General features: G+C 67.2%; 2 protein-coding genes across 6 annotated transcripts; both read right to left on the bottom strand.

Moving 5' to 3' along the window:
* Window positions 1-220: 220 nt before the first annotated feature.
* On the bottom strand, window positions 221-8,952 carry SMARCC2 (SWI/SNF related BAF chromatin remodeling complex subunit C2). 5 transcript variants are annotated; one of them, XM_082781292.1, is made up of 29 exons: window positions 8,776-8,951; window positions 8,517-8,636; window positions 7,750-7,835; window positions 7,343-7,424; window positions 7,153-7,245; window positions 7,001-7,070; window positions 6,770-6,839; window positions 6,582-6,657; window positions 6,350-6,481; window positions 6,124-6,239; window positions 5,898-6,022; window positions 5,754-5,813; window positions 5,622-5,659; window positions 4,828-4,958; window positions 4,672-4,743; window positions 4,477-4,590; window positions 4,222-4,375; window positions 3,981-4,073; window positions 3,615-3,734; window positions 3,475-3,537; window positions 3,122-3,380; window positions 2,669-2,830; window positions 2,523-2,587; window positions 2,308-2,437; window positions 2,063-2,229; window positions 1,842-1,976; window positions 1,433-1,760; window positions 657-1,028; window positions 222-428 (listed from the first exon to the last, which is right to left on the bottom strand). In XM_082781292.1, exons 1-29 carry the CDS (start codon window positions 8,884-8,886, stop codon window positions 352-354), a joined length of 3,621 nt encoding a protein of 1,206 aa, XP_082637418.1. In that variant the 5' UTR covers window positions 8,887-8,951; the 3' UTR covers window positions 222-351. The 5 variants fall into 5 exon arrangements, with proteins under 5 accessions (XP_082637417.1, XP_082637418.1, XP_082637421.1 ...); XM_082781291.1 differs by having other exon boundaries at window positions 221-428; window positions 2,523-2,830; window positions 8,776-8,952; XM_082781295.1 differs by having other exon boundaries at window positions 945-1,028; window positions 2,523-2,830.
* A 1,396-nt stretch (window positions 8,953-10,348) lies between these two features.
* Window positions 10,349-23,697, bottom strand: RNF41 (ring finger protein 41). The gene is made up of 7 exons (XM_082781335.1): window positions 23,540-23,697; window positions 21,979-22,160; window positions 14,749-14,861; window positions 13,561-13,832; window positions 12,618-12,753; window positions 12,222-12,325; window positions 10,349-11,722 (listed from the first exon to the last, which is right to left on the bottom strand). The coding sequence occupies exons 3-7, from the start codon at window positions 14,836-14,838 to the stop codon at window positions 11,371-11,373; spliced, it is 954 nt and encodes a 317-aa protein (XP_082637461.1). The 5' UTR covers window positions 14,839-14,861; window positions 21,979-22,160; window positions 23,540-23,697; the 3' UTR covers window positions 10,349-11,370.
* Window positions 23,698-23,798: the final 101 nt, after the last annotated feature.

Raw genomic sequence — 23,798 nt, 5'->3', positions numbered from 1 at the left:
AAAGGGAAGGGGGAGAGAGGGAGATTGGGGGAGTGGGGAGGGGTTGGGCGGGGGGACAAAAACAGAAAAGGAGGTGGGGGGGGGTTGTTGGGGGGGGGGGGGGGGAATGCCCAGTTGCCAGGTGGGATCGGAGCTGTCTCATAAATAGCCGGGGTGCAGCAGGGTCCCCGGCCCGCCCGGGGAGACCAACACTTAAATAAAATCCGGGACAATCATCATAAAAAAATACCAAAGCGGGGGGGTGGGGTGGGGGGGCTTCCTCTGGGGTCTTGCGGGGGCGGGAGGGGCCGGTCTCCCCGGGCCTGCGGCGGGGGGGCGCGGGGTGCAGCGTCCTCGGCCCCGGGGGGGGGCTCACTGCGTGGGGGGGACGGGGGTGGCCGTGCTGGGGCTGGGCGCGATGGGGTCCGTCTGCAGGGGGGGGCCTTGATCTGCACGGAGAGAAAAGGAAAGGAAAAAGGGGGGGGGGGGGGGTCACACCTGGGGGGCGACACAGGGAGGGGTGCGAGCGCACCGCGTAGCCCACCGCCCATGAGAAGGTTTGAGCGAGGCCCCCCCCGCCCTGCTCCAGCCCGATGCGCATGGGTGTGGGGATCCCTCCCCGCCGTGAGTGACCCCCCCCGTCCCCCCCGAAGCCCCCCACCCCCCCAATGTCTCACCTGCGAGGAGGCCGGGGTTGGGAAGGAGGCTTCCCTGCACGGCGGCCACGATGGCGGGGCTGTGCGCGGCGGCCGAGCCCCCCGCGAGGTGCGGCAGGGCCAGGCCGGGTGGGTTAGGCGGGGGGGGCAGCCCCCCGGGCGGCATGCTGCTGGCCAGGGCCCCATGCAGCGGGAGGGCGGGCGGGTTAGCGGGGAAGGTGGCCCCGATGGACTCGGCTAGGGGGTTAGCCATGCTAAATGGGATGGCGGATGGAGGCAATCCGAAGGGCAGGGCCGCGGGCGCATTACCGGGCACGGCGGGGTGGCCGCTGCCACCGAGGCTCCCAGCCAGGCTCTGGGACGGCGGCTGCTGCCCGGGGAACGGCGCCGGGGCTGCGGGAGAGCAGGGAGACGTTAAGGGAAGGACTTTAGGATCACCTGGGCCAACCCTCCCCCTGCCACCACCGTCACCCAGGCAGCAGGTCCAGGCTTTCCTTGAACGTCCCCCAGGAACAGGGGCAGGGGCAGGGACACCCCCACCCTGGGCAGCCCGTTCCAACACCCCCCCCCCTCCCTAAAAACTGCCTCCCCATTCCCAACCCAAACCTCCCCCGGCACCACCTGAGGCCATTCCCTCTCCTCCCATCCCTCACCATCTGCAGCCCCCCCCGCCCAGCTCCCCCCACCTTTCCTTCAGGTAGATGGCGAGAGCATGAAATTGGGGAATGGGGGGGGAAACCATCAGGGCTGAGACCCCCCCCCCAGCCACCCACCCACCCCCTCGGCACCCCGCTCACCGTGTGGGATGGCCGGGCCAGGCTGCGGGGCGCCCGGCGGCGGGGGTGGCTGCGGCGGGGGGGCCCCGGGCAGCGGCTGCCCCCCGGGCTCAGCGGGGGCCACCATGGCGGGGGCGGGCGGCGCGCCCAGAGGGTGGGCGGCGGGGGCCAGGGGGGTGCCGGTGGCGGGCAGGGGCTGAGCCCCCGGCGGCAGGGGGGGCGGCTGCTGCTGCTGCTGCTGCTGCAGGTGCTGGAAGTGCTGCTGGCGGGCGCGCATCTCCGCGTACTTCAGCTGCTCCATGTGGAAGGCCTGGCGGTCCGCCAGCAGCTGCTGCCGCTGGTATTCCAGCTACGGGGAGGCACGGGGGGGGTCAGCAGAGGCTGCCAGGGTGTGTGTGGGGGGGATGCTCAAGGTCTGCGCCCTGCTCACCGCCTCGCGCTCCCGGTCCATGATGGTCTCGAGCTCCTCGAAGTGCCGCAGCTTGATCTCCAGCTTCTTCATCTGCGTCTCCACCAGCAGCGCCACCAGCGACTTGATCTTACGCTCCTCCACGGCCGCCAGGTGCTGAGGGGATGGGGTGGGGGTCAGCACCTGCAGGAAACCCCCCCCACACACACACACAGCCCCCCCCGAAAGCCCCCAACCCGCACCTTGGCCTTCACAGCAGCTGCAGCCAGCGCGGCAGCGGCGGCGGTGGAGAGGTTCCCCTCGCCGATGTCCCGCTCCACCTTCGCCTTGCGCTCGGCCTCGGGCTCCGGTGGCTCCTTGGGCACCTCGTCCTGAGCCTCCTTCGCCTCCTTCTCCTTCTCCAGGTCCCCTGCAGGGGGCAGGGGTGGTCAGTGAGGGGTGGCTGGGGGGGGCTCTGCACCCCCTGCCAGGCCAGGCCTCCTCTCACCTGTGCCATCACTGTCGCCCTTGTCCGACTCCTTCTCACCCTCCGGCTCCTTGCCCTTCTCCTCCTCCTTCTTGGCCATGTCCCCCAGTTTCTCCTTCACCTCCTCCTCGGCAGTGCCATCCCGGGGCTCCTGGGGAAGGGACCAGACCCGGCTGTTTGCCCCCCCAATTTCCAACCTCCAGCAGGGCCCCACCCTGCGCCCCCAGCCCCGCTACCTTCGCCTCCTTCTTCTCCTCCGCCGGCTGCGCCTCTGCCCGCGCCTCCTCCGTGCCGCTCTCCTCTGGGGACACAGGCACAGGGTGAGCCCCCCCCATGCCAAAAACCCATTGCACAGAGCCCCCCCAGCACCCCCAGGCAGTACCTATCCGCTCGGGCTCGTCGGAGGTGGTGCCGGCGATGCCGCTGCTCTCCAGCCCGAACGCGGGGTCGGCTTTGCCCGTCACCTTGGCCGCCTCCTCCACCTTGCGGACGTGCGCCTCCACCAGCGCCGTGGGCACCTCCTCCTTCATCTTGGAGAACTCCTCTGCCGGAGCAGCGCGATGCCACCCATCAGCGGGGGGCTGAGCCCCCCCCCCAAGAGCCAGCCCCGCTCCTTGGCACCGCACAGCCCCTCCCGGAGGTGTGGGGGGACTCGTCCCGTGTCCCATGTCCCAGCTCCCCATCACCGCCCGCGGCCCCGTGCCGTGCCGCCCGTTCTCTGGCAGTGCTCGGCCCCCTCTTGCCTTCACCGCCCTGGGGGGGGGTCTCGTGCCCCTAAAACCACGGCCGACGGCCCCCCCGGGCTCCGACCCCTGCAGGGACGCGACCGCATTACCCAGCGCCGATTTGGCGGCGGCGGAGGCGACACGGGGGTCGACGACGGAGGCCAGGAAGGCGACGGTGCTCATGACGGGGTTGCCGGACTGGCTGAAGGGGATGGGCTGGTAGGCCAGGGGCCCCAGGGACGCCTCCGAGTCCTCCAGGTAGGGGTCCTCGATGGGCAGCCGCAGGAAGTGCAGGATGCACTCGTCCTGCGTCCGGCTGCCCACGTGCTCCGACACCTTGTTCCAGTCGTCCTTGTACATCTCCAGGGCCTACGGGGTGGGGCGGGGGGGCTCAGCGGGGCTGGGTGGCCCTGTTACCAACGCTCCCTCCTCCCCGGGACCCCTTCCCAGATCCCTGGCTCACCTCCAGCAGCAGCAGCGTCTCCTGCTCCGTCCACTCCCGCGTGGCGCTGGCGGCAGCTTTGCTCTGTGGGGGTGAAAGAGGGGGGTGAGCGGCGGGGTGGGGGCACAGGGAGGGAGCAGGGAAGGGGCCGGGGCCCCCACCTTGGAGGGGACGTTCTTCTTGGTGTACATGTCAGTGCGGAGGCCGAAGTTCTGCATGTCGGCCGGCTTCTCCTTGCTCTTGTCGGGGAAGTTCAGCATCTGCTGCGAGGCCGAGGTCTGCTGCTGGGGAGGAGAGGGGACGTTGGGGGCACGGCCGGGGGGGCGGCAGGCCCGAGAGGACGCAGCTCCCCCCCCCCCTCCCCATCCCCGTCCCTCCCTGGAGACGCCGCAGTGCCCCGTCTCGTCACGGTGTCCCCCCCGCGTCCCTGCTCCCCAGGGCAGGGCGGCATGCGGGGCGCGAGGGGGAGGAGGGAAGGAGCCTTCCTCGGCCAGCGGCGGGGGGACGGGCCCCATGCAGCCGCCTACCAGCTCCGGCTTCCCTTTCACCGTCTCGGTGACGAGGTCTTCGATCTCTTTGCTCTTGCGGCCCGTCTTGGCGTCGCCGTCGCTCTGCCGGCCCTGAGGCACAGACAAAGCTGTGCTCAGGCCCCCCCCCCCCCAGCCCCGCTCAAAACCCCAACCCTAACCCCCCCAACACCCCCCCCACGGGGACCGGGGAAGGCGGACGGGACGCGGAGGCAGCGGGGGACCCTCGTTGCGCACCCACCTGGGGTGTCTTGGGCTGCAGCGGCACCAGCCCCGAGGGGGTGTCGGCCAGGACGTGGAAATGAGAGGTGGGCGGGGGGCCCATGGGGGTGGGCCGGCTCTCGGCGTCCACCTGGTAGTTGATGAGGCCCCACTGCTCCAGGAAGGCGTGGACCCTGCAGAGGAGGAAAAAAGGGGAGTGTGGGGGGGGGGCTCAGAGGTTGGGGAGGGGGCGGCTGCCGCGGGCCGAGCCGCGTGCGGCGGGGGCCAAACGCACCGCATGATGGCACAGACGTCGCCCGCCAGGTTGCGGCGGCAGGCGGTGGAGGTGAGGTACTCCTGCGGGTTCAGGCGGTACGTGTCGATCATGAAGTTGCGGTAGGCCAGGTATCTGCGGCAGGGAGGGGGCCGTGAGCACGGCGTGGGGCCGGGGGGAGGCACCGAGGGACGGGGCGGGGGGGCTCGGCCTCACATTTCGGGCGTCTTGGACTTGTTCTTGCCGTTGAAGAACTCGGGCAGGGCTCGGCGCTCGATGGCGTGGACGCTGCAAGGGGGAGGCACGGGGAGGGGCTGGCACCGCGCGGGGCTGGCAGCGGGGCACCGGCCGCGGCCTCGGGGCGCCCCGTACCTGTTGTAGTCGAACCAGGCGGCGTAGCTGGGGATGATGATGTGGTGGGTCTGCTCCGTCACGTTGTCCTCGTGCAGGTCGGGGTTCTTGGCCTGCTCCCCCTTGCTGCCGGTGCCGTTCTCCTCCTCGTCCTGCGGGACACCGGCGCCACGTGGGCAAAGGGCCCCGACCCCTCCTTCGCGCCCTCACCGAGCACGGGATGGGGATGGGGTCCACAGCATGGTTTGGGGTGGACGGGATCTTAAGGACCTGGTTTGAAGCCCCCCCTCCACGCACAGGGCCCCCTCCCACGAGCTGAGCTGCCCACAGCCCCGGCCAGCCTGGCCTCGAGCACTTGCCAGGAGGGGGCAGCCACAACCAGCTCCAGTAACAGATCCATTTCTCACACCTAACCCCCATCTAACCTTTCCTTTTGAAGCCATTTCCCCTCATCCTATCACTACAGACCTTGGGGAAAAGCCTTATACCACCTTCCCTATAAGCCCCCTGCTACAGGGCCCTCCCAGAACTTTCTCTTCTCCAGGCTGCACAACCCCAGCCCCTCGTCAGAGGACAGCTGCTCCAGCCCCAGGATCAGTTTTGTGGCCTTCCTCTGCACACCCTCTAATACGCCAGCAAACGGGGCCTTTTTGTCCCCAGAAAAGGCACAAAAGAGGTGACCATCCTACAGCGATGACCCTATTTCTGGAGTGGGGAGCATGGTCCTTGGAGAAGGGAAAAGGGTCCCTTGGGCAGGGAAAAGAGACCTCACGGGGCTGCTGTCACCGAGGGCTGGCACAGCCCCGTGGCCTCACCTTGCCGGCTGTCTCCATGCTCTCGTCCTCCTGCTCATCTGGAAGAGAGGACACGGGGGCAGTTTTGGGCACCGCCGGTGTGGCAGCACCAGGGACTGGCCGCAGCGCCCAGCCCGAGGGGCTCAGACTCACCCAGGTCTGTCATGGTGCCCCCCTTGACGGGCGCAGACTCCGAGTCCTTCTTGGTGTTGACTGCAGCAGAGGGAGGAGGTGCTGAGCGCCGGGGCGCTGGGACAGGCACGGCCCCGTGGGGACACTGCCAGCCCCGGCCCTGACCTGTTTTGGGCAGGGTGACCTCCTCCACGTTGGGGACGGGCGAGGGCTCGTCCATGTCCTTCGTCAGGTCCTCCTGCTCCTCCTCGCGGTGCCCGCGCTTGGACTTGTTGTAGGGGGTGGAGGGTCTGTGAAAGCCAGAGCCCCCCGGCCCCATCAGCACCACAGCTGGGCTCCCACAGCCTCTGCCCTGGGGCTGAATCCGGCCCCGTTGCCCCCCCAGGCTCACCCCTTCTTAGCGTTCTTCTTTTTGGCCTCTGGGGTGGGCGAGGGCGAGGGCGAGCGCTTCCTCTTCTTGTAGTTGCCTCCCTTCTTGTCCCGCCGGTCCGAGTCGGGGCTGTTCACCTGTGGAGGACGCAGGGATCACGAGGCACAGGGCTGGGATCCCCACACTGCACCCCCAGGGCAGAGCCCCCTCCCCGTGCGTCCCCCGGGGGCAGCCGCCCCGCTCTGACCTCATCCGTCAGTGTCTTGGCCGAGATCTTCTTCCTGCGGGCCACGGGGCTCTTCTCGTCGGTCACCTCGTAGTCCTCCTCGTTCATCCACTCGTTGAAGGTGTCCGTGTCCAGGATCCACTTGGCATGGACCTGCGGGCGGGGCCCGGATGGATCGGTGACCCCCAGGGTGGGCAGGGGATGGGGGGGGGTCCATCCACAGCCACCAGCTGGGCCTGGGGGTCCCCATCACCTTGCGGGGTTTCTCCGGTGTCGGGGCGTCCTCCACGGAGGCCTCGATCTCGTTGGCCGGGATCCAGGTGTCGTAGCTGCGGGTGCAGGGGCAGGGGGTGAGCGGGGACGTCCCATCAGGCTGCGGCCACGTCCCCCAGCCCCAGCACGGAGCGGTGGCTCCCCGGGACCCCTCCGGGACCCCCTCACCTGTCGGGGTAGTAGCCCCAGTGCAGCAGCACCTGCTTGTCTCGCTTCATGACCGGCCGGACCCACTCCTCTACAAGGCACAGGCAGAGGGCACGGTGCTGGGCACGGCCCCCACCACGGCTCCGACTGCCCCTGGGGGAGCTGCCCCGGTGGCCAGGCACAGCCCAGCCCCCAGCACTGCCCCCCCCGATGTTCCCCCATCAGTTCTGAGCCCCCCAGGCTCGCACCCACCTTCCTCCAGGTTCCCGGGGACGGGGCAGACGACGTGGGACGCGTTGCTCTTGTCCTCGGTCACGGTGCCCTGCAAGGAGGGGGGAGCGCAGGGCTGAGCACCGCGACGCAGCCTCGGATGGGCCCCCCCCCACCCCAGCGCTGCCACCGACCTGGTGCCTCTTGACGATGTCCTTCAGCTTGCTCAGCAGCTTGGGCTCAATCTCCTGGTGCAGGAAGATGTTGGGCCGGGCCAGGCAGTTGTTCTGGGGATGAAGAGCAAAGCGTTGAGCGGGATGGGGGCAGACTTGGGGTGGGGGGGGATCTCCGGGGGAGGGGCTGGGAGGGGAAGCACCCCCTTACCTGCACCAGGGATTTCTCGATGGTCATGAACATCTCCACGTTGCGATCCATCCGCGAGGGATTCTGGAAATCGAAACGCCGCCTTATTGGAAGAAAAGAGCGACTCTCATGAAAGCCACAGCTCCGGTCTCCTCGTCAGCCAGCCGCAGCCTGCCTGGCGGGGGGGGGGGGCCTGAACCCCCCCCAGGGCTCCGTGGCTGGTGGGGGGGACATCCCCCAGCACCTGCTCACAGAGGTGGGAGCCCTACGCACAGCCCAGCCCAGGCAGCCACCGAGCTGGGGCAACCCCCGGTGCTCCCAAAGAGGGGATAAAAGCTCTGTCCCCCCCCCCCCACCCAGACCCCACAGCTCCCACCCAGCCCACTCCCACTCCCAGCCCCCCCCAATGGGGCGCGGTGGGTGCTCACCATCCTTGGTCGCTCTTGAACTTATAGGCGGCTGCCAGGATGTGGCACAGGGCTCCCCCCGCCTTGAAATCCAAGAAGCATTTGATCTGTAACGGGAGGAGAGGGGTCGGGGGGGGGTGCACGGGACAGCCCGGGGCACCGGGAGCTGTCACCGGCGCATCGGGGGCGCCGGCCCTGGGTCACTGGGGCTGTGATGTGGATGCTGGGTTGGGGGCTGGGGGGGGGCTGCCAAAAAGCCCCTGTGCTGGCGGGCTGGCCCTGGGTCAGCGGGGCGCTGTCTGCGGTCTGGCGCTGTCCCAGGTGGGGGGCAGCTGCCAGGCAGGGCACGGCCCCGGGGTCAGCGGGGGGCTGGCCCCGGGCTGCTGGGGCACAGACCCTCAGCGGGGCATCGTCCCCGTGTGGGGCCAGGGTCCCTGCGTGGGGTTAGGGTCCCTGTACCTGGCACTGGCCATACCAAGGCCATTGTCCCTGGGTTTCTGTCCCCAGGCCCCCGAGGCGCTGCCCCTGTTCCCGGTGTCGCCCCCCCGCCGTGGTGCTCCCGGGGGCAGGGGGGCACCGTCCCCACGTCCCCACATCCCCAAATCCCGGTGTCCCCGTGTCCCCAGCCGCCCTCCCCGTGTCCCCGGGCCGCAGCCCACGGTCACGGAGGCGCCGTCCCCGTCCCCGCTGCCGGGGGGGGGCCGTGCCCGGGGGCTGAGGGAAGGGGCGGGGAGGTGTGGGGGGGGTCCCGGGCGGGGGGGGGCCGCCTTTGTGCGGCGGGGGCTCACCGGCAGCTTGGTGAGGGGCGCGTTGCTGACGTGCTTCCCGAACACCTCCTCCTGGAACTGCAGCAGCTGCACCACCAGGCTCGACAGCGACTTGTTGGTGGGGGGCTCGGCCTGGATGTACTGGGGGGGGGAAACGGGGGGGCGGGGGGGGGTGGTCACGGCCCCGCCGCGGGCCGCAGCCGGGGCCTCCCGCCGAGCCGGGCCCGGGGGGCGGCGGGGCCGTGACAGGCCGGGCCCGCGGCCGCCGCCCCCGCGCTACCTTCTTGTAGTTCTTGCCGAGCCACAGCCGCACGTTGTCGAACTGGCTGACGGTGTCCGAGGCCTCGTAGTACTTGACGTTGGGGCCGCCGTCCTTCTTCCGCACCGCCATCTTCCAGCGGGCCGGGCCGCTCCCCGCCGCGCCGCTCCCCGCCGCCACCACGGCCGCGCCGCGCCGGTAGCGCCGCCTGCTGGACGCAAAGTGCGTAGCGCTGCTGGGCGCAAAGTGCGTAGCTGCACCGCCGCCTGCTGGGCGTAAAGTGCGTAGCGCTGCCGGGCGCAAACTGCGTAGCTGTACTGCCGCCTGCTGGGCGCAAACTACGTAGCGCTGTGCTGCCGCCTGCTGGGCGTAAAGTGCGTAGCGCTGCTGGGCGCAAAGTGCGTAGCTGTGCTGCCGCCTGCTGGGCGCAAAGTGCGTAGGGACGCACCACAGACTGCTGGACGTAAAGTGCGTAGCGCTGCTGGGCGTAAAGTGCGTAGCTGTGCTGCCGCCAGATGGACGTAAAGTACGTAGCTGTACCGCCGCCTGCTGGGCGTAAAGTGCGCAGCAGTGCTACCGCCTGCTGGGCGCAAAGTGCGTAGCACTGCTGGGCGGAAAGTGCGTAGCTGTACCGCCGCCTGCCGGGCGCAAAGTGCGTAGCTGTACTGCCGCCTACTGGACGTAAAGTGCGCAGGGGACGTACCGCCGCCTGCTGGGCGCAAAGTGCGTAGGGGATGTACTGCCCCCTGCTGGACGTAAAGTGCGTAGTGACTGCACCGCCCCCTACCGGCCGCAAAGTGCGTAGCGCTGCACTGCCTCCTACCGGACGCAAAGTGCGTAGAGCCTGCGCTGTCCCTTGCTGGACGCAAAGTGCGTAATGACTGTACGGAACCCTACCGGACGCAAAGTGCGTAGTGGCCGCCCGGAGCCCTACCGGCCGCAAAGTGCGCAGCCTTGCCCCGCCCCCTCCCGCTCCCCCCCCCCCCGCCCGCTCGGTACCGGCGCGGCCGCGGCGCCCCCTGCAGGGCCGTGTCCCGGCTGCGCCCCCTGCGGGCCCACGGGGGACAACGAGCGGGGACAGGGGGGGCGGGGGGGAGAGCCCCGGGGCGGCGTGGGGCGGATCGGGGGTCCCGGGGCCGGGGCCGGGGCCGGGCGGGGCCGGTTGGCGGCTCCGGGCCGGGTCTAGGCGGAGGGAGGCGGAGGGAGGCGCGGGAGTCACGGTGGCCGAGTGGTTAAGGCGTTGGACTCGAAATCCAATGGGGTTTCCCCGCACAGGTTCGAATCCTGTCCGTGACGCGAGCGCTGCTTTTGCGGTGGGGCCGCGAGCCCCGCGCCAACGGCACCGGGGGGGGCTCGGGGACACCCGGGGGGGGGCTCCCACCCCCCCATCCCCTTTTTTTAACGGAGGGGGCAACGGCGCCGAGATCAGGCCCTGGGGGGGGGGCTGGGGGGTTACCGGAGCCCAGCACGGGGGGGGGCAGCCCCCAGACCCCCGGGGGTGCCGGGGTCGGGGCAGGGGAAGCCCCCCCCCGGTAGGGGGCTGGGTGCGGAGTTTGGGACCCCCGGGAGCGGACGGAGACCCCGAGCCCACGGGTACAGCAACCAGAACGGCCTTTATTGGGGATGGGGCCCGGCCCTGCCCCCCCCGGCACGGGAGGAGAAAGGAGCGTAAAAAACCAACGAAACGGATGCAAATAAATTAAATTCCCAACAAGTAAACGAAACCAGGGGCTGAGGGGCCCGTCCGCGGTACTTCAAAAATGAAATAGGAGGGGGTTGGGGGGGTGGGGGGGGGATACAAACAAGAAAAGGGCGAGAAGTACAAAAAAAAATACAGAACCACAATCACGAGTGTCCGCAAACACCAGCAACAGCGGAGGAAGCCGAGCTGAGCACCCATGGGTGGGGGCAGCGAGAGGGTGGGAGCCCCCCCGGGTGCCAGGGGGCTGCGGGATCACGGGGGGGCCAGGCTGGAGGAGAGCTGGAAGGGCAGGGCCCGGGGGGGCTGTGGGGGGCATGGGGGCAGCTCAGTCCATGCCCGGGGCAGGTTCTCCCCCCTCTGCCCCTCTCCCCGCCAGATTTGCCCCCCAGGTACGGCGTGGTCGGGGGGGGGCAGGAGGCCAGGCCAGCAGCACAGCAACAGGGACACTTCTGAGCACGGAGGAAAAAATGCGGAGAGGGAGATGAAGCCCGAGGAGGATCGAGGCAGCGGCTACGTGAGAGCTGCCACCGTCCACAGCACCACAGCCACGGCACACGGAGCCAGGGGGGCGGTGTTCCCACCCCGGGGGGGGGGGGCAGCAGTTATTTGGGGGAGGTTGCTCCTTCTCTCTTCCCCCCGAGAGCCACGGAATGGGGAACGCTGATCTGCAAGGGGCAAAGACGGATGGGCTGCACGGTGTGGTCGCTGCTGGGCCAAGTGTTTAAGTAGCATTTACCAGGGGCGTTTAATCATTTCGGCTGGGGAGCAAGAGGGTGGAGGGAGCGGTGCCCTAACAAACCGCGTCTGTGAGCGGGGGACCCCAGCGGCTGGGACCCGCTGCCCCCCAGTCTCTGCCTCGCCACCTTCCCCCTCCTCTCCCTCGGCAGCACGGAGCGTTTCTCTTCCCGAGTCCTTCAGATTTCCTCCACTCCGTGGGCGAAGATCATCACCAGTCCCGGCTCCAGCACCATGTCCTCGCCCATGTGCTGGTTCTCGCAGGCCATCACCACCACGGCCTGCTTGCCGGGGATGCGCTTGGCCACATAGTTCTCGTAGTAGCGCCGGTTCATCTGGCGCGTCTCCAGCGTGGCCAGGCCCTGCGGCCAGTTCCGCTCGTGGGCGTTCTCGATCAGCTCGTTGATGATGGACGTGGGGCAGCCGCTCTCCACCAGCGAGCGCTTGATGACAGCCTGCAGCACGGCGTCCGGCGTGGAGATCATGCCGCCCCACCGCGTCACCCGGGCGGGCTGCAGGGAGTTCACCCACCTGGGGACAGACGCGGGGACAAAGCGTCAGCGCCGCCGAAACCGAGGAGCTGCTCTGGCCCCGCTCTGCTCCGCCCTCAGGAGCTGGGTGGAGGGGGGTTGCCAGCTCCAATTCCCTCCGTTCTCACCCCAAAACGGGAGCCAGCTGCGGCATTCAGCTTTGTCGAGCAGAGCCCTTTCTCCCTCCCAGGAGGGAGGGGAAGGACGGCTCAGATAAGGAGTTGCTTCCTCCTGCCTTTCTCAGAAGGAGGAAGGAATCTGGCAGCTTCCTGCTCCTGGACAGGATGCAGGTGGCAGAATAAAAAAGGTCAGGACCCGATTGTGCAAACAGCTCCTGCGCCGCTCCCCGGCACAAACACCCCAAAACTGCCCCTCGCCTCTGCGATGGGAAGGCACACGAAGCGTTTTCTTCTCTCACAGCTCCTTGGCCCCAGCGGGCCTCCCCTCCCCTGGCTGAGTCACAGCCAGCCCCCACCCGAGCCGCAGGAAGCAGCACTTACTCCAGGATTTCGTTGTATTCGATGGTCTCCTCCAGGTTCTGCAGGTTGGGGTTGACGCTGCGGATGGCTCGCATGTAGGCCTTGAGCAGCTGGATGTCCCGCTTCTGCGAGGGGAAGAACACGGCGGGGGTTGGGGCAGGCATCAGCGCTGCAGCTGGGGTCAGGAGAGCAGAGCCCAGCACTGCAGGGGGTTAAACTCGCCCCTGCCCCTCGGCTCAGCTCCCTCCCCGCAGCTGGAGGCTCTCAGTGTGCACGCTGTGCACAAGCTGCTTGTGGTGGCACAAAATCACTTGTGGTGCACAAACTGCTGCCCACGTGGCTGAGCCTGACCCTTCCCGGGGGGACACGAGCACTTGGGTCCCACCTCGGGGCTGTCCCCGGCCCCCTCGGACCCACCTGCTCCGCCAGCTGGTGCTTGTGCTCTGCTGAGGTCTTCTCCAGCTCAGCGATCCTCGTCTGCTGCTGCTGCACCACGGACCTCAAATGCTTGATGCAGTTGTGGTTCGGCAGCTCATCTTTGGGCATTTCCAAGCTGCAGGGCGTTACAGAAAGGTGGAGGCCCCACATTAGGGAAAGTTACGCACCAGAGCACTTGGCACAAGCACGTCACCAACTTCCAGAACGAATCCATCTCTGCAGACTTGCCAAGAGGCCCAGGAAGCCCGGGCAGGCAGCTTTAGGAGGGGAGGACCCCGGGAACAAACCTGCACCAGCCCAGCAGGCAGTGGGACTGCTCCCCCAGGTGATTGGGGTTTGGCAGCCATGGGCCTGACCCTGTCCAACTCCATCCTAGGAGATCCGATCGTCTCCGAGCCAGGAGGCAGCCACCACCCGGCTGGGTGCTTACAGCACGGGAGTGGGAAGGGTATCGGCACCGGGAGCACAGGGGCAAGGCCAGAGCAGCCACCCACTGCTCCCAGATCTCAGAGACTCGTAGGAGGGAGCAGAGCTGATGCTGGAGCTTGTCCCGGGCTGGAAAGGCCCTGGGCAGGTTTACAAAGGCTCCAGCACCCAGTTTCCAGAAGCCAACCAACACCCAAGCCCCGGCGACAAGCCGAAGAGCTGAGGACTTTGAACCAGATTTAAAAGGAAACGGGTTTGGCTCAAAATCCTTCTGCAGTGCCTCGGCCTTCGCAGCCCTGCTGCCCCCAGGGCTCAGTGAGCACAGGGCAAAGGGGTTTGAAGAGCAGACCCAGGCTCCGTAACCCTTTTTCCTTTTCCTTTCCTTTTCCCAAGGCTGTCACCATCACTCTACCCTCCCCCTGTCCTCCTGCACGGGCCATACGGAGGGAAGAGACCGCAGCACCGCACCGCACCAGCACCTCGAGGCCATCCTCACCCGCATCCCTGCTCGCAAGTCACCGGGCGCTTTGGATTGTGCTCGCAGTCGTTGAGGTGAGACATCAGGTTGTCGAGCCGCACCACGGCCGTGCAGCCGAAAACAGCGTTGTCACAAGTGATCTGCAGCTTCGAGAGCATGTTCCGCATGATCCGCGGGACGGGGCGGAGGTGGGCGACCGTCACCACGCTGCGGTCCACGGGGCACGTCTGCTGCTGGGAGAACCACTGGGTGATGCAGGCATTGCAGAAGGCGTGCTCGCAGTGAGGAGCCTGCCGGGAGAGGAGCAGAGGAGAGCCCCGCGTCACTCAGACCTGGAGAAACGGGGGGCAGAGCCCAGGAATTTGCTGCCTTCAAGGCTGCTCAGGAGCGAGTCCTGAGCCCAGCTACAGAGGCAGCCCCTGCACAGCTCCAGGAGGCCGGTGCCCAACCGAGAGGCTGCTCGGTGTGTGTGAGAAAAGCCTGGGAACAGGGAGATTTAGGCAGCACGTTCTCAAAAGAAGATTTAAATAAATCTGGTTAAGCCAGGACTTTCCCTCCTGCGCGCCGGCCTGTGATCGTGTTCACATGCTGACACTCTTTTTTTTTTTTTTTTTTAATTTTTATTTAAATCAAAGCTTGTTCTGACACCACAGATCCCCATGGCTGGAAGGTGCCAGCACCACTTCAGCTCCGACAGGTCGCGGCTCTGCGCGCTCCAGCCCATGGGCACAGCTCGAGCCTCGCCACGCAGCCCTCGGCCTCGCCGGGATCCCCGCGGGGCAGCCCTGCACGAGTCACAGCTTCTGCGATTTGGGTCATTAGTGAGTCACGAAGCTGCAGCAAGCACGAGTTTCAGATCAGATTAGTCCTATTTGAATCCTTTTTATTTCTAATGAGGCTGGATTCATGCAGAGGGTGCCAAGCTGCTCGACACGGCCACGGCTCTGCTGCTGCAGGAATGCCTCTGGCAGAAAACGGAGCCTGAAGGGCAGGGCAGGGCCTGGGGCACTGAGTCCACGCAGAAGCTTTTGGCCCCGCTGCTGCTTCCTTACCCGTGCCGTTATCAGGACAGTGAAGGACCCACGGAGCTCAGCGGACGCTGTGCGTGGTGCCGTCCGTGTGTGTGTGGATCGAGACTTCCAGAAGCCTGGGGCTGCAATCGGAGGCTTTTCAGCAGCCACTGTCCGTGCGGAGATGTACACCTACCTGAACTGGCTCCTCCAGGACCCCGCTGCAGATGGGGCATATAAGGTCTTCATCAACATCCCCCTGGAACCGTGCTACATCATACCCCATTGCTCATCACCGACGCCAGAACCCTGCAGGGGGAGGAAGAATACGGGGGGTTAGGAGCTCACAACGTGCCCAAATCCCTGCCTTCTCCACCCAGTGCCGCAGACCTGGGCATGGCAGGAGCCCCCAGCCCCGTTGTGCTGTGCTGAACGCCCGTTCCGACGCGCTGCTGGGGCTACATCTCCCCCCACACCTTACTTCTGAGCCCGCTGCAGCTTTCCTGCTGCTTGTGCTTCGTTTTGCACAGCCCTGCTCGGTGCGCAGAGGGGAAGGCAGCACCGAGGCAGCACGGGGACAGCCCTGAAAGCTGGGCACGGCGCTGGGCTGTCCCGGGTGGCAGAGGAACCGTGGGGACGGGGGCACTGCTGGCACCTGGCTGCCTGGTGACCTCGGCTGGGAGCCCCCCGCCCCACCACAGAGCTGTTGGGGGCACGCAGCAATGGGACCAGCAATGGGAGCAGCCCCACAGCCCCATCCCAGCCCCACAGCCCCATCCTGGCCCTGTTCTTTGCCCCCTCGTGCTGCCACGGAGCGACCTTGAGCTCTGCCCCGCACAGCAGCAGTTACGGCTCCTCTGCAGCTCGTCCCCAGGGCCCCACAGCTCCCCTCCCTCCCCTCCCGTCCCACCGACATCAAAGGCGGCAGAAAACGGTCGCGGCCACGCAGAGCCACAGCTCCACGTCCCCACCCCACCACAAAGGAGCCGCCAGCCAGGTGCACGGGGGGGACCGAGGAGGCTCCGAGGCTCTGCAGCCACCACGGCAGCGTCGCCGGCAGGAGCTCAGCGCGCTGGGGACCCCACCAGACCCCAGCCGAGGGGCTCAGGCGATGCCACGGCCCTGGGGAGCTGCTGGGAGGTGCTGGGGGACTGGAAGAGGGAGGACACGAAAAGGGGGGGGCACAGGTAATGGTCAGCCCTTGGGACCCCCCCCAGACATAAGGCGACAGAGCGGGGGCTTTAATCACCTCGCAGGGAGTCGGGGAGGCAGGTGAATTACCCCCCCCAGGGAAGTCAGCCCCGCGTGTGAGGGATTTTGCCCTTCCCCAGAGCGAGCACAGACAAAAGGCTCCTTTGAGAGGCTGGGGTGGGGAAGCCCCGGGGCAGTTTGCAGATAACAGGATCAACGGCTGCGGGCGGGAGGGAGAGCGGGTCCCCGAGGAGAGGATCGGCTGCTCCCCAACCTTCCCACGCCCCTGGGGGGGTGGATGCTGCTCCCCCCAGGAAAGGAGGGACCCAAATTCCTCTCCTCTCTTGGCGAGCTGCTCGCACTGCTCATCCCAGCGCCTCCGACACCTCCACGTGGGGTCAGAACCAAGTGGAAGGGCAGGTGGATGTGGAGGGCCCAGCACAGCTCCCCGCTGAGCCACTGCACCCCGCAACCTGCTGCCCCCCACCCCCCCACCACCACCCATGGGGGGGGGGGGACCACACAGTGCAGCTGGGGCTGCTCCACAGAACCCCAAATTTTAGGGATTGGAAGGGACCTTGGAGAACCCAGCCCAATCCCCCTGCTGGAGCAGGAACACCGGGATCAGGTCACACAGAAACACGTCCGGGGGGGTTGGGATGTCTGCAGAACCCCCAGGCAGCCCGTCCCCTGCTCTGCCACCCCCACCATGAACAAGTTTTGTCCCACATTTAGGTGGAACCTCAGGGCACAGCACAGGGGGAGGAGAAGCAGCCAACCCCCCCCCGATGGAGAGCCTCCAGCCCCTGCAGCTCAGCGCTCAGGCTCCACGCTCCGGGGTCACCACGGCTCTGAACCCCCCGGAGCTCCACGAGGGGCCGTGCAGGGTCCAGGTGCCCACGGGGAGCTGCACGAGACCCTCACCAGCACGGCCACCACCGGCCCCAAGCATCCTCAGGGATGTGCTTTCTTCAGCTCCAGCCTCCAGGCCTCTGATGCCCAGCCTGAGAAAGCTGGGCAGGATGCGGCCGCCTTCACATCCACTCGGGAAGAGGAGCAGAGGGCGAAACGCGGCCTCCTGAGATCCAGCCCTGCCATCTGCCAGACAGAAGCCCCAGCAAACCTTCCTCCAGCACGACGTCGGCACCTGCCCCAGCCTGGGAGCCTCCGAATTCTTCTCGTGCCTTGCCCCAGCGCTCCCCCTCCTGTGGGCTCGGAAAGGAGCGCAGGAGAGCTGGAAACATCAGCGAGGCTCGAGCAAGGAGGAGCTGGAAGCCCGGGCTCCTCCTGCTAGACCCAGAGGTGAGGCAGGGACCTGACCCCGGGCCATGGACTCATCCTTCCTGGGCTCAGCAACCTGCAGGACGGCCCCGGAGAAGGCAGCGGGTGGCTACCACCATGAGCAAGCCCGGCTTGCGCGGAGCTGCTCAGCACGAAGGATGATTCACGGGCTGCAGGGACCAGCACAAGGAGCTTCGGCACCGCTCCGCGAAGGGCCAACGCCAGGCCACGGAGCCAGAGCTTCTGCAGCACGGCCAAAACAAGACACGGCAGAGGAGTTGGCTGGGAAGCCAGACGAGCCCACCCTGAGAGCAAGGCGGTGACAGGCTGCTGCCCGTCATCACACCTGGCTGCAGATCGAGCTCCTGCCCTCGCCAAACGCGCGGCTCCTCGACCCCGGCACCAGCGGCCTCCCCGGGGCTGGGCAGGGAGCAGAGGCTGGGGACAGGACAGGGCTTTGGCCCGAATTACAGCAAAAGGCAGGGACCTTCCCCACATCCCCCGCTGTCAGTCTGCCTCCTCAGCTCACCCCCTGCCCTGGGGGCTTCCCGTTCCGCACGCTGCCCAGCTCAGAGACCGACGGGATCAGAGAGGAGATCAACAAGTCAGAAGGACTCTGATGTTCCTCACAGGTCCTTCAGGGCCCGCTCCTTCCCTTGAGGGAGGAAGAGGAGATGAAGAAGGCAGCTGGAAGGACCCGTGCTGCTCTGTCCCCCCCCGACACAGGGAAATGGGGGGGCTGCAGGGCAAGGCAGGCGTCCCCAATCCCCTGCTGTGGGTACAGGGCAGCCGTCCCCTCCAACCGTGGGGGGTTGGAGGCTGAGGAGGGAAGCCTGGGAAAGGCCAGCGCTGGCCAGAATCCCTCAAGAAAGGAAAAGCAAACAAAGGGCATGGGCCTCGATTTGCCCGTGCTGGGGGTCCCCAGCGCCCCTTTTCTCAGCGCTCCCCCCCAGCACATCACGGCCGCCAGGCACCACGGCAGCTCCGCAGCCGGGATTGCTCGCAAGAAACCTGTTCCGTGAGCAGCGCTTCCATCGCCCTTCCCAACCCCATCAGCTTCGGGAGCCAAAAGAAATCAAATGAGAACCAGAGAGCGAAGGGGAGGGGCAGGGAGGGGGAGAAAAGAGCCCAAGGATGTGTGTGTGTGGGGGGGCAGCTCCGTGGAGACACCGCTCCGGCGATTGTCCCGGCGCCGTGGGTGTCCCGGGGACCACCCGGGGTCCTCCCGGTCTCCCTGCCGCGAGGAAGCGCCGCGCATCCCCCGGGGGCTGTGGGGGTCCTGAGGTGGCCTCGCTGACACTGGGGGGTCTCCGAGGTGGGCTGGGAAGGTTCCAGAAAGCTTCAGGGAGGCAACGAAAGCAGCAGCTGGCTGCCAGCCCCCGCGGCTGCGGCTGGTGAAGGCGGCTCCTGCCCCCTGCTCGCAGCACGGAGCGAGGCTGGGACGCTGCTGGTGGCACGGGGAAAGACCTGGGACATGGGGGCAGCACGGGGGCTGCCCCGTCTGCTCCTGGCAGGGGGCTCTCGGCCCCAGCAGCTCCCTCATCGCCCGCTTTATGGCTGGGAGATGCAGGCTGGGGCAGGCACCGTCCCGGCACCAAAACAGGGCGCAGAGTCCGGTGGCAGAGGCACCGTCCCGTGCTCAGCACCGGTGACCCCGGGGAGGGAACTCAGCAGGCGCGGGGCCGGGTTTGTGGCACTGCCCCGACTGCGCCTCCACATCTCCGCAGCTCCCCCTTTTGTTTGTGTTTGGCTTGCCTGCACGGCTTCGTGGTTATCCCAGGAATTTCTGCCATCTACGAGCCACAAACTTACAAAATAAAATAAAATAAAATAAAACAAACGCTGGCAGAGAGGAGAGCGCACGGCTCTGCGGCCAGGGCAGCACCTGCCCGACCTGAGACCCCCAACAGGAGCCACCCGCTCTGCCTGCACGCCACGCGTGTAATTAACCTCCCGCTAATGACAGCACAGAGCCCCTAATTGCTGCCGCAGCCGGCTCCCGGGGCACGTGCAGCTTGGGGCAACTCACGCCCCGCACGCAGGAATCCTCCGGTCCCCAAAGCTCCGTGTGGGGGACGAGGGAACGGCCACGGACAGAGCAGGAGTTGGGTGTGATTGATTTACACAACGCTAACGAGCGCCCCGATTCTCGCTTCCTAATCCTTCCGAGGATTATCCCCGCGCTTCCAGGGAATCACCAGGCTCGTGCAGGAACTCCGCGCTTCCCCGGCCTTCAGCAGGACCAGAACCTCGCTGCAGCACCCACACCTGGAGCAATCCACGTCCCCCGGGCCTGGAGCTTCTCACCCGTGGAGGTGTTCCCTTTGTCCGTGCAGGCGTTCCTTCGAAGCGTTTTATCCGCTCAGCAGAGGTTGCAGCGAGGGCTGGCTGCGATCCACGCGGGTTCAGCGCCTGCTGTTGTGATTCGAGAGGCCACAGGCGAAGCACACAGCGAGTAATGACTAACGTTTTTAATTAAAAGCCAAAAGCGTCGAGAGCACCAATCTCAGAGCTCTTTCCATAAAGATTTCTCCTCCTGCGTGGCTCTTCTCTGACACTGGTTTGTGTCCAAAGAGAAAAACATCCCAAAGGAAAACAAATCTGAGAAAAATATCCCTTCTTCCCCAAAATAAAGGAAGCTTTTGCCCAAATGCACACAGACAAACGAGATCAGAAGGGAGCGGGTCCAACCATCCTCCTCGGCTGTCTGAGAGCAGGAAAGCGCCTCGGCTGCCAGGCCCTGCCCCAAGATCCCACCTTGGGGTCGTGTTTTGTAGCTGGTGGAAGGACGGGGAGGTGCTGAGGGGCTCCTGATGCTCAGTCCCTACCGAACTGGGGCCACGCATACCCCGCAGAATCTCCCGATCCTGGCCAGCAGCACGGTGCTGGAGCACCCACAAAAAAAAAATAACATGAAATGACCCAAAAAGCAAAGCCAGCTGGCAGCGCCTGCGAGCCGGGACCCTGCAAACCCAAAGCCACATCCAGAGAGAAGGAAAGCAGGAGGAAAACCTTTGGGAAGCAGCAGCCAGGGGCGCTCTGTCGGGGAGGCATCATCCGCACCCCCCGGGTCAGGCTCACCCATAAAACCAGCGCCCCGCACCCAGCTGGTTTTATGGGGCTGGACGCAGCACCGAGGTGCCAGCGACCCGGCTGATCCTGCCAGCCCTGCAGCCCCATAAAACACACCGGGAATCAGCGAGCCCCGACTCTGACAGGGGCTCAGAGCAGGCAGCTGGCCGTGGGGCCACGGCTTCAAAAAGAAACCCCCTGTTACTTTGGGAACGTCCAGGCCCTGCCTCCCACCCCGCTCCTGCTGCCTCCCTTCCCTCCTTCCCTCCCAGCCCGACTGAGCCCATCCATGGCTCAGGAACCGGAGGCACCGCGCTGCCCCTCATGGGATCCCCAAAGGGGCAGAAAGAGCAGGCAAAAACCCACGGGGAATGCCAGGAGAGCACCCAGAGCTCAGCACCTCGCTGTGTCAGGAAGGAAGGAGCCCTCGTGGCACATCTCCCCTGAGCCCTTCAGCAGGACGGGAGGGAGACCCGCGCCCCACCTCACTGCCCGGCAGGAGGAAGGGATGCACACAGGATGCGTGCAGACAGATCTCAGGCTTTGCTCCTCCTGCTGTGAGCTCTGAACGCCCTCCCCACTTCCCCACACGTCCCCTGGCCCGAGCTGCCTGCGACAGCAGCTCCTCCCTGCCGGCAGCCGGGGCAGGAGCCGCGCCAGGTCCCGAGGCTCGGGGTACAGCTCCTGCTCGCGCCACCAGCCGCCCTGGCACAGCCGGCTCTCCCCCGCTGTCGCTGGAGCTCTGACACATCCTGCAAACCCCACAGGTCACCGAGGAATGCGGCGCGGCTCGCTGCTGCAGCCCACGGCGTGTCTCCAGGCCAGAGGAAGAAGTCACCTCCGAAATCCCGGAGGCAGGAGCCCGACGTGCGCTGCGAGGCCCCGCGCCTGCCTCCCGTCAGCAGGGGCGGCCGCCACCGTGAGCAGGACCCTGCGACCCCCAGACGTGGGGCAGCCACAGTGGGCTTCCCTTCGCCGGAGGGGTGGAAGGAGCCACGTGCTAACAGCGGGGACCCGACGCTTTGCTCTGAAGCGTTTGGATGCGAGAGGTCTCCTCACAGCTGGGGAACAACCCCACCTCGCAGCAGAACAGCGAGGACTCCTGCTGCCCCCCAGGAGCCCCCCAGGAGCCCCGGTGCCCCACGAGCTGGCCCCGCACCAAGCCCAGAGGAGGCCGGGAGCGCCGAGCAGCGCGGGGCTCGCTTCCACCTGGAGCTGAGCAACTTTTGGAGGCCGCTTTGCATCGCCTCCAGCTCCCTGCCAGCCTTCGCGATGCCTCCGCGCGCTCCGGGTCCTCCGGGAGGTTTTGTTAACGAAGCGCCTTCCCTGCGAGTCCCGGGGAAGCTGCCTCTGCGGAGGGCGCGCTGGAAATTCCAGTGTCTGCCTGGCTTCTTGGGGAGCACCGCGTGAAAGCAGGGCTGCAGAGATCAGGCAGGGGCAGTTCTTTAAGCCAGTTTGGCAGGACTCTCGGAAACCTGTTATCCTCTGGAATTTAAGGAAGATCTTGCCGTTTCCCCGCAGACAAAGGCTCCTTAACGGCCTCAGAGCTCGAGGCGAGCCCTTTGAGCCTGCTCAAACCCTCGCACTGCCGGGATCTCGAAGCGGTGACCGGGTGAAGGCGCCAGAGCAGCGGCCGAGCAGCCTCCAGGCACGCAGACCCAGCGAGGCCTCTCTCGATACCAGAGCCAAAGCTTTCCAACGATCGAGACTCGAGCGATACCCACGGAGGGCAGCCCAAAGCCCTGCCCAGGAGGCGCCGTGCCATAAAAGCACCGACAGGACACCGACCGCTCACGTGCCTGAGGCTCCACGTGCACGGGGAGAAACTCGGCGCCCGCGCAAGGGGAGCAGAAAAGTGGGTGAAAAGCCACCCGATTTTTACCTTCCGCGGCAGAATTCCTCCCTAAGCAGTAAAGAGGCAGGGCCGGGGCTGGGTTACTCTTTGCAGGGAGCTGCTCCCAGTGGCCCATCTTTTCCCCTTCCTCCTCGTACAGCTCAAGCTGTCATTCTTCGAGGGCCAAGAGCCGCTGCCGCAGAGGAGTCGCGAGGCCACGCGGGACGGATCTGGTCACGGGGAGAAAAAAAAAAGAGAGAGGAAGGAGAAATGAGCAGGGTGAGAACAACGGGAAGGCTGCACCCGGCCTCCCAGCTCCCACTGAGGCCCTCTCCCTGTGAGGGCCGGGTCTTTGGCCGCACAAAGGGACCGTTCCCCACGATGGGAAACCTGCGTTCCCAAAACACCTCTGCAACACTCCTAAAATAACCCTAAAGCTCTGCAGAAACGATGAAAAGCCCGCACCACGACCCCGTGTGCCTCGGGCCGAGTCGTGGATCCCCTCGAGAGGGTCGGGGAGGGCGCCCTGAGGGATTTCTCCCCCCTCTGCCCCCCTTTGTTTCACGGGGGAAGCCCGGGAGCCCCGATGGGGCCGGGAGCCCTCGCTCGTGGCTGCGAGCTGAGCGCCGCCACCGCCTCCCCGTGGCACCGCGCCGCGGAAATTCCAGCCCTGGGCCAAAACGCCGCTCGCCTCGGCCCCGAATGGAAGGGGACGGGGCTGGGGGGGGGGAGGCAGCCCGCGGGGCCGCCCCGTCCGCGGGCAGGGAGGGGAACGGCTGCCCGGGAGGTAGAGGCTCTGCTCTGCCCTTACGCAACGCCGCTAAAAATAACTCCCCAAATGCCACCTTCGCATCTCCTGACACAAATCCAAGGTTTTTTTGTTTTTTTGTGTGTATTTTTTTTTTTTTTCGCACAACTCGCTGCTGCCAGCGGTGCGAGGGCTGGCGGCGGAGCTGGGGCTGGGGGAGCCGCAGCCGCGGGGCTGGTGGGGGCCGAGCAGCCTCCCCGGCAGCTCCCGGTGCCGTAGGGAGCGCGGTGCCCGGTGCTGGGCCTTTCCGCGGGCTGTGCTCAGCGGGAACCCGGCCACGAACGGGGAGGCCCCGGGGCTCACGGGGATGCCGGCCCCAAAGTCGCCGGTGTCCCCCGGCCCTCAGCCCGGCCCCAACACCCCCGTTCCTCCCCCCGTCCCCGTCCCTGCACCCGTTCCCCCCTCCCATCCCCCCACCGGCACCCGGTCCCGGCACCCCCGCACCCCATCCATCCCCGCAGCCCGGTGCCGGTTCCCGTTTGCCTCCGTGCATCCCGTTACCGGCACCCCCCCCCCTCACCCTCCCCACCCCCCACCCCCCCCGCTCCTCGGCCGTTCCCCTCCCCCCCCGTTCCGCGGAGCCCCCCGGCCGCTCCCCGCCGCCCTTTGTCCGCCCCGAGCCCCGGAACCCCCCCGGGAGCCGCGGGGCCCCCGCACCGGGAGGAGGCCGCGAAGCGATCGCAGCCCCCGGGTAGGCCCCGGCCTCGCTCCCGGCCCCCCCCCCGCGGCACAACCGGGCCCCGGAGCCCGCCCGGTGCCGGTACCGGGGCCTCGCCCCCCCCCCCCACACCCCCCACGTACCGCCCGCACCGGGCCGGCTCCGGGACGCCGCGGGCTCGGGCCCGGCCGCGGCCGCCGCCTCCTGCCCCCGCCCGGCCCCGCCGCGCTGCGCCGCGGCCCCCGCCCCGCCGGAAGCGCCCGCCCCGCCGGAAGCGACGCTCTGGGAGCCCGGGGCCCGGAACTCGGTGGTCGGGGCGGCCCCCGCGGGTGGGAGGGGCGGGGGGAAGGCGGGGAGGGGGCGGGGTTTGCGGCGTCGCCCCGCCCTCAGTCCCGCCCTCTC

This window comes from Aythya marila (assembly GCF_965140915.1).
Source record: "Aythya marila genome assembly, chromosome: 30".
NCBI classification, from domain to species: Eukaryota; Metazoa; Chordata; class Aves; order Anseriformes; family Anatidae; genus Aythya; species Aythya marila.
Note: the sequence above shows the minus strand (reverse complement) of the source record. Positions and strands in the feature narration are given on the sequence as shown.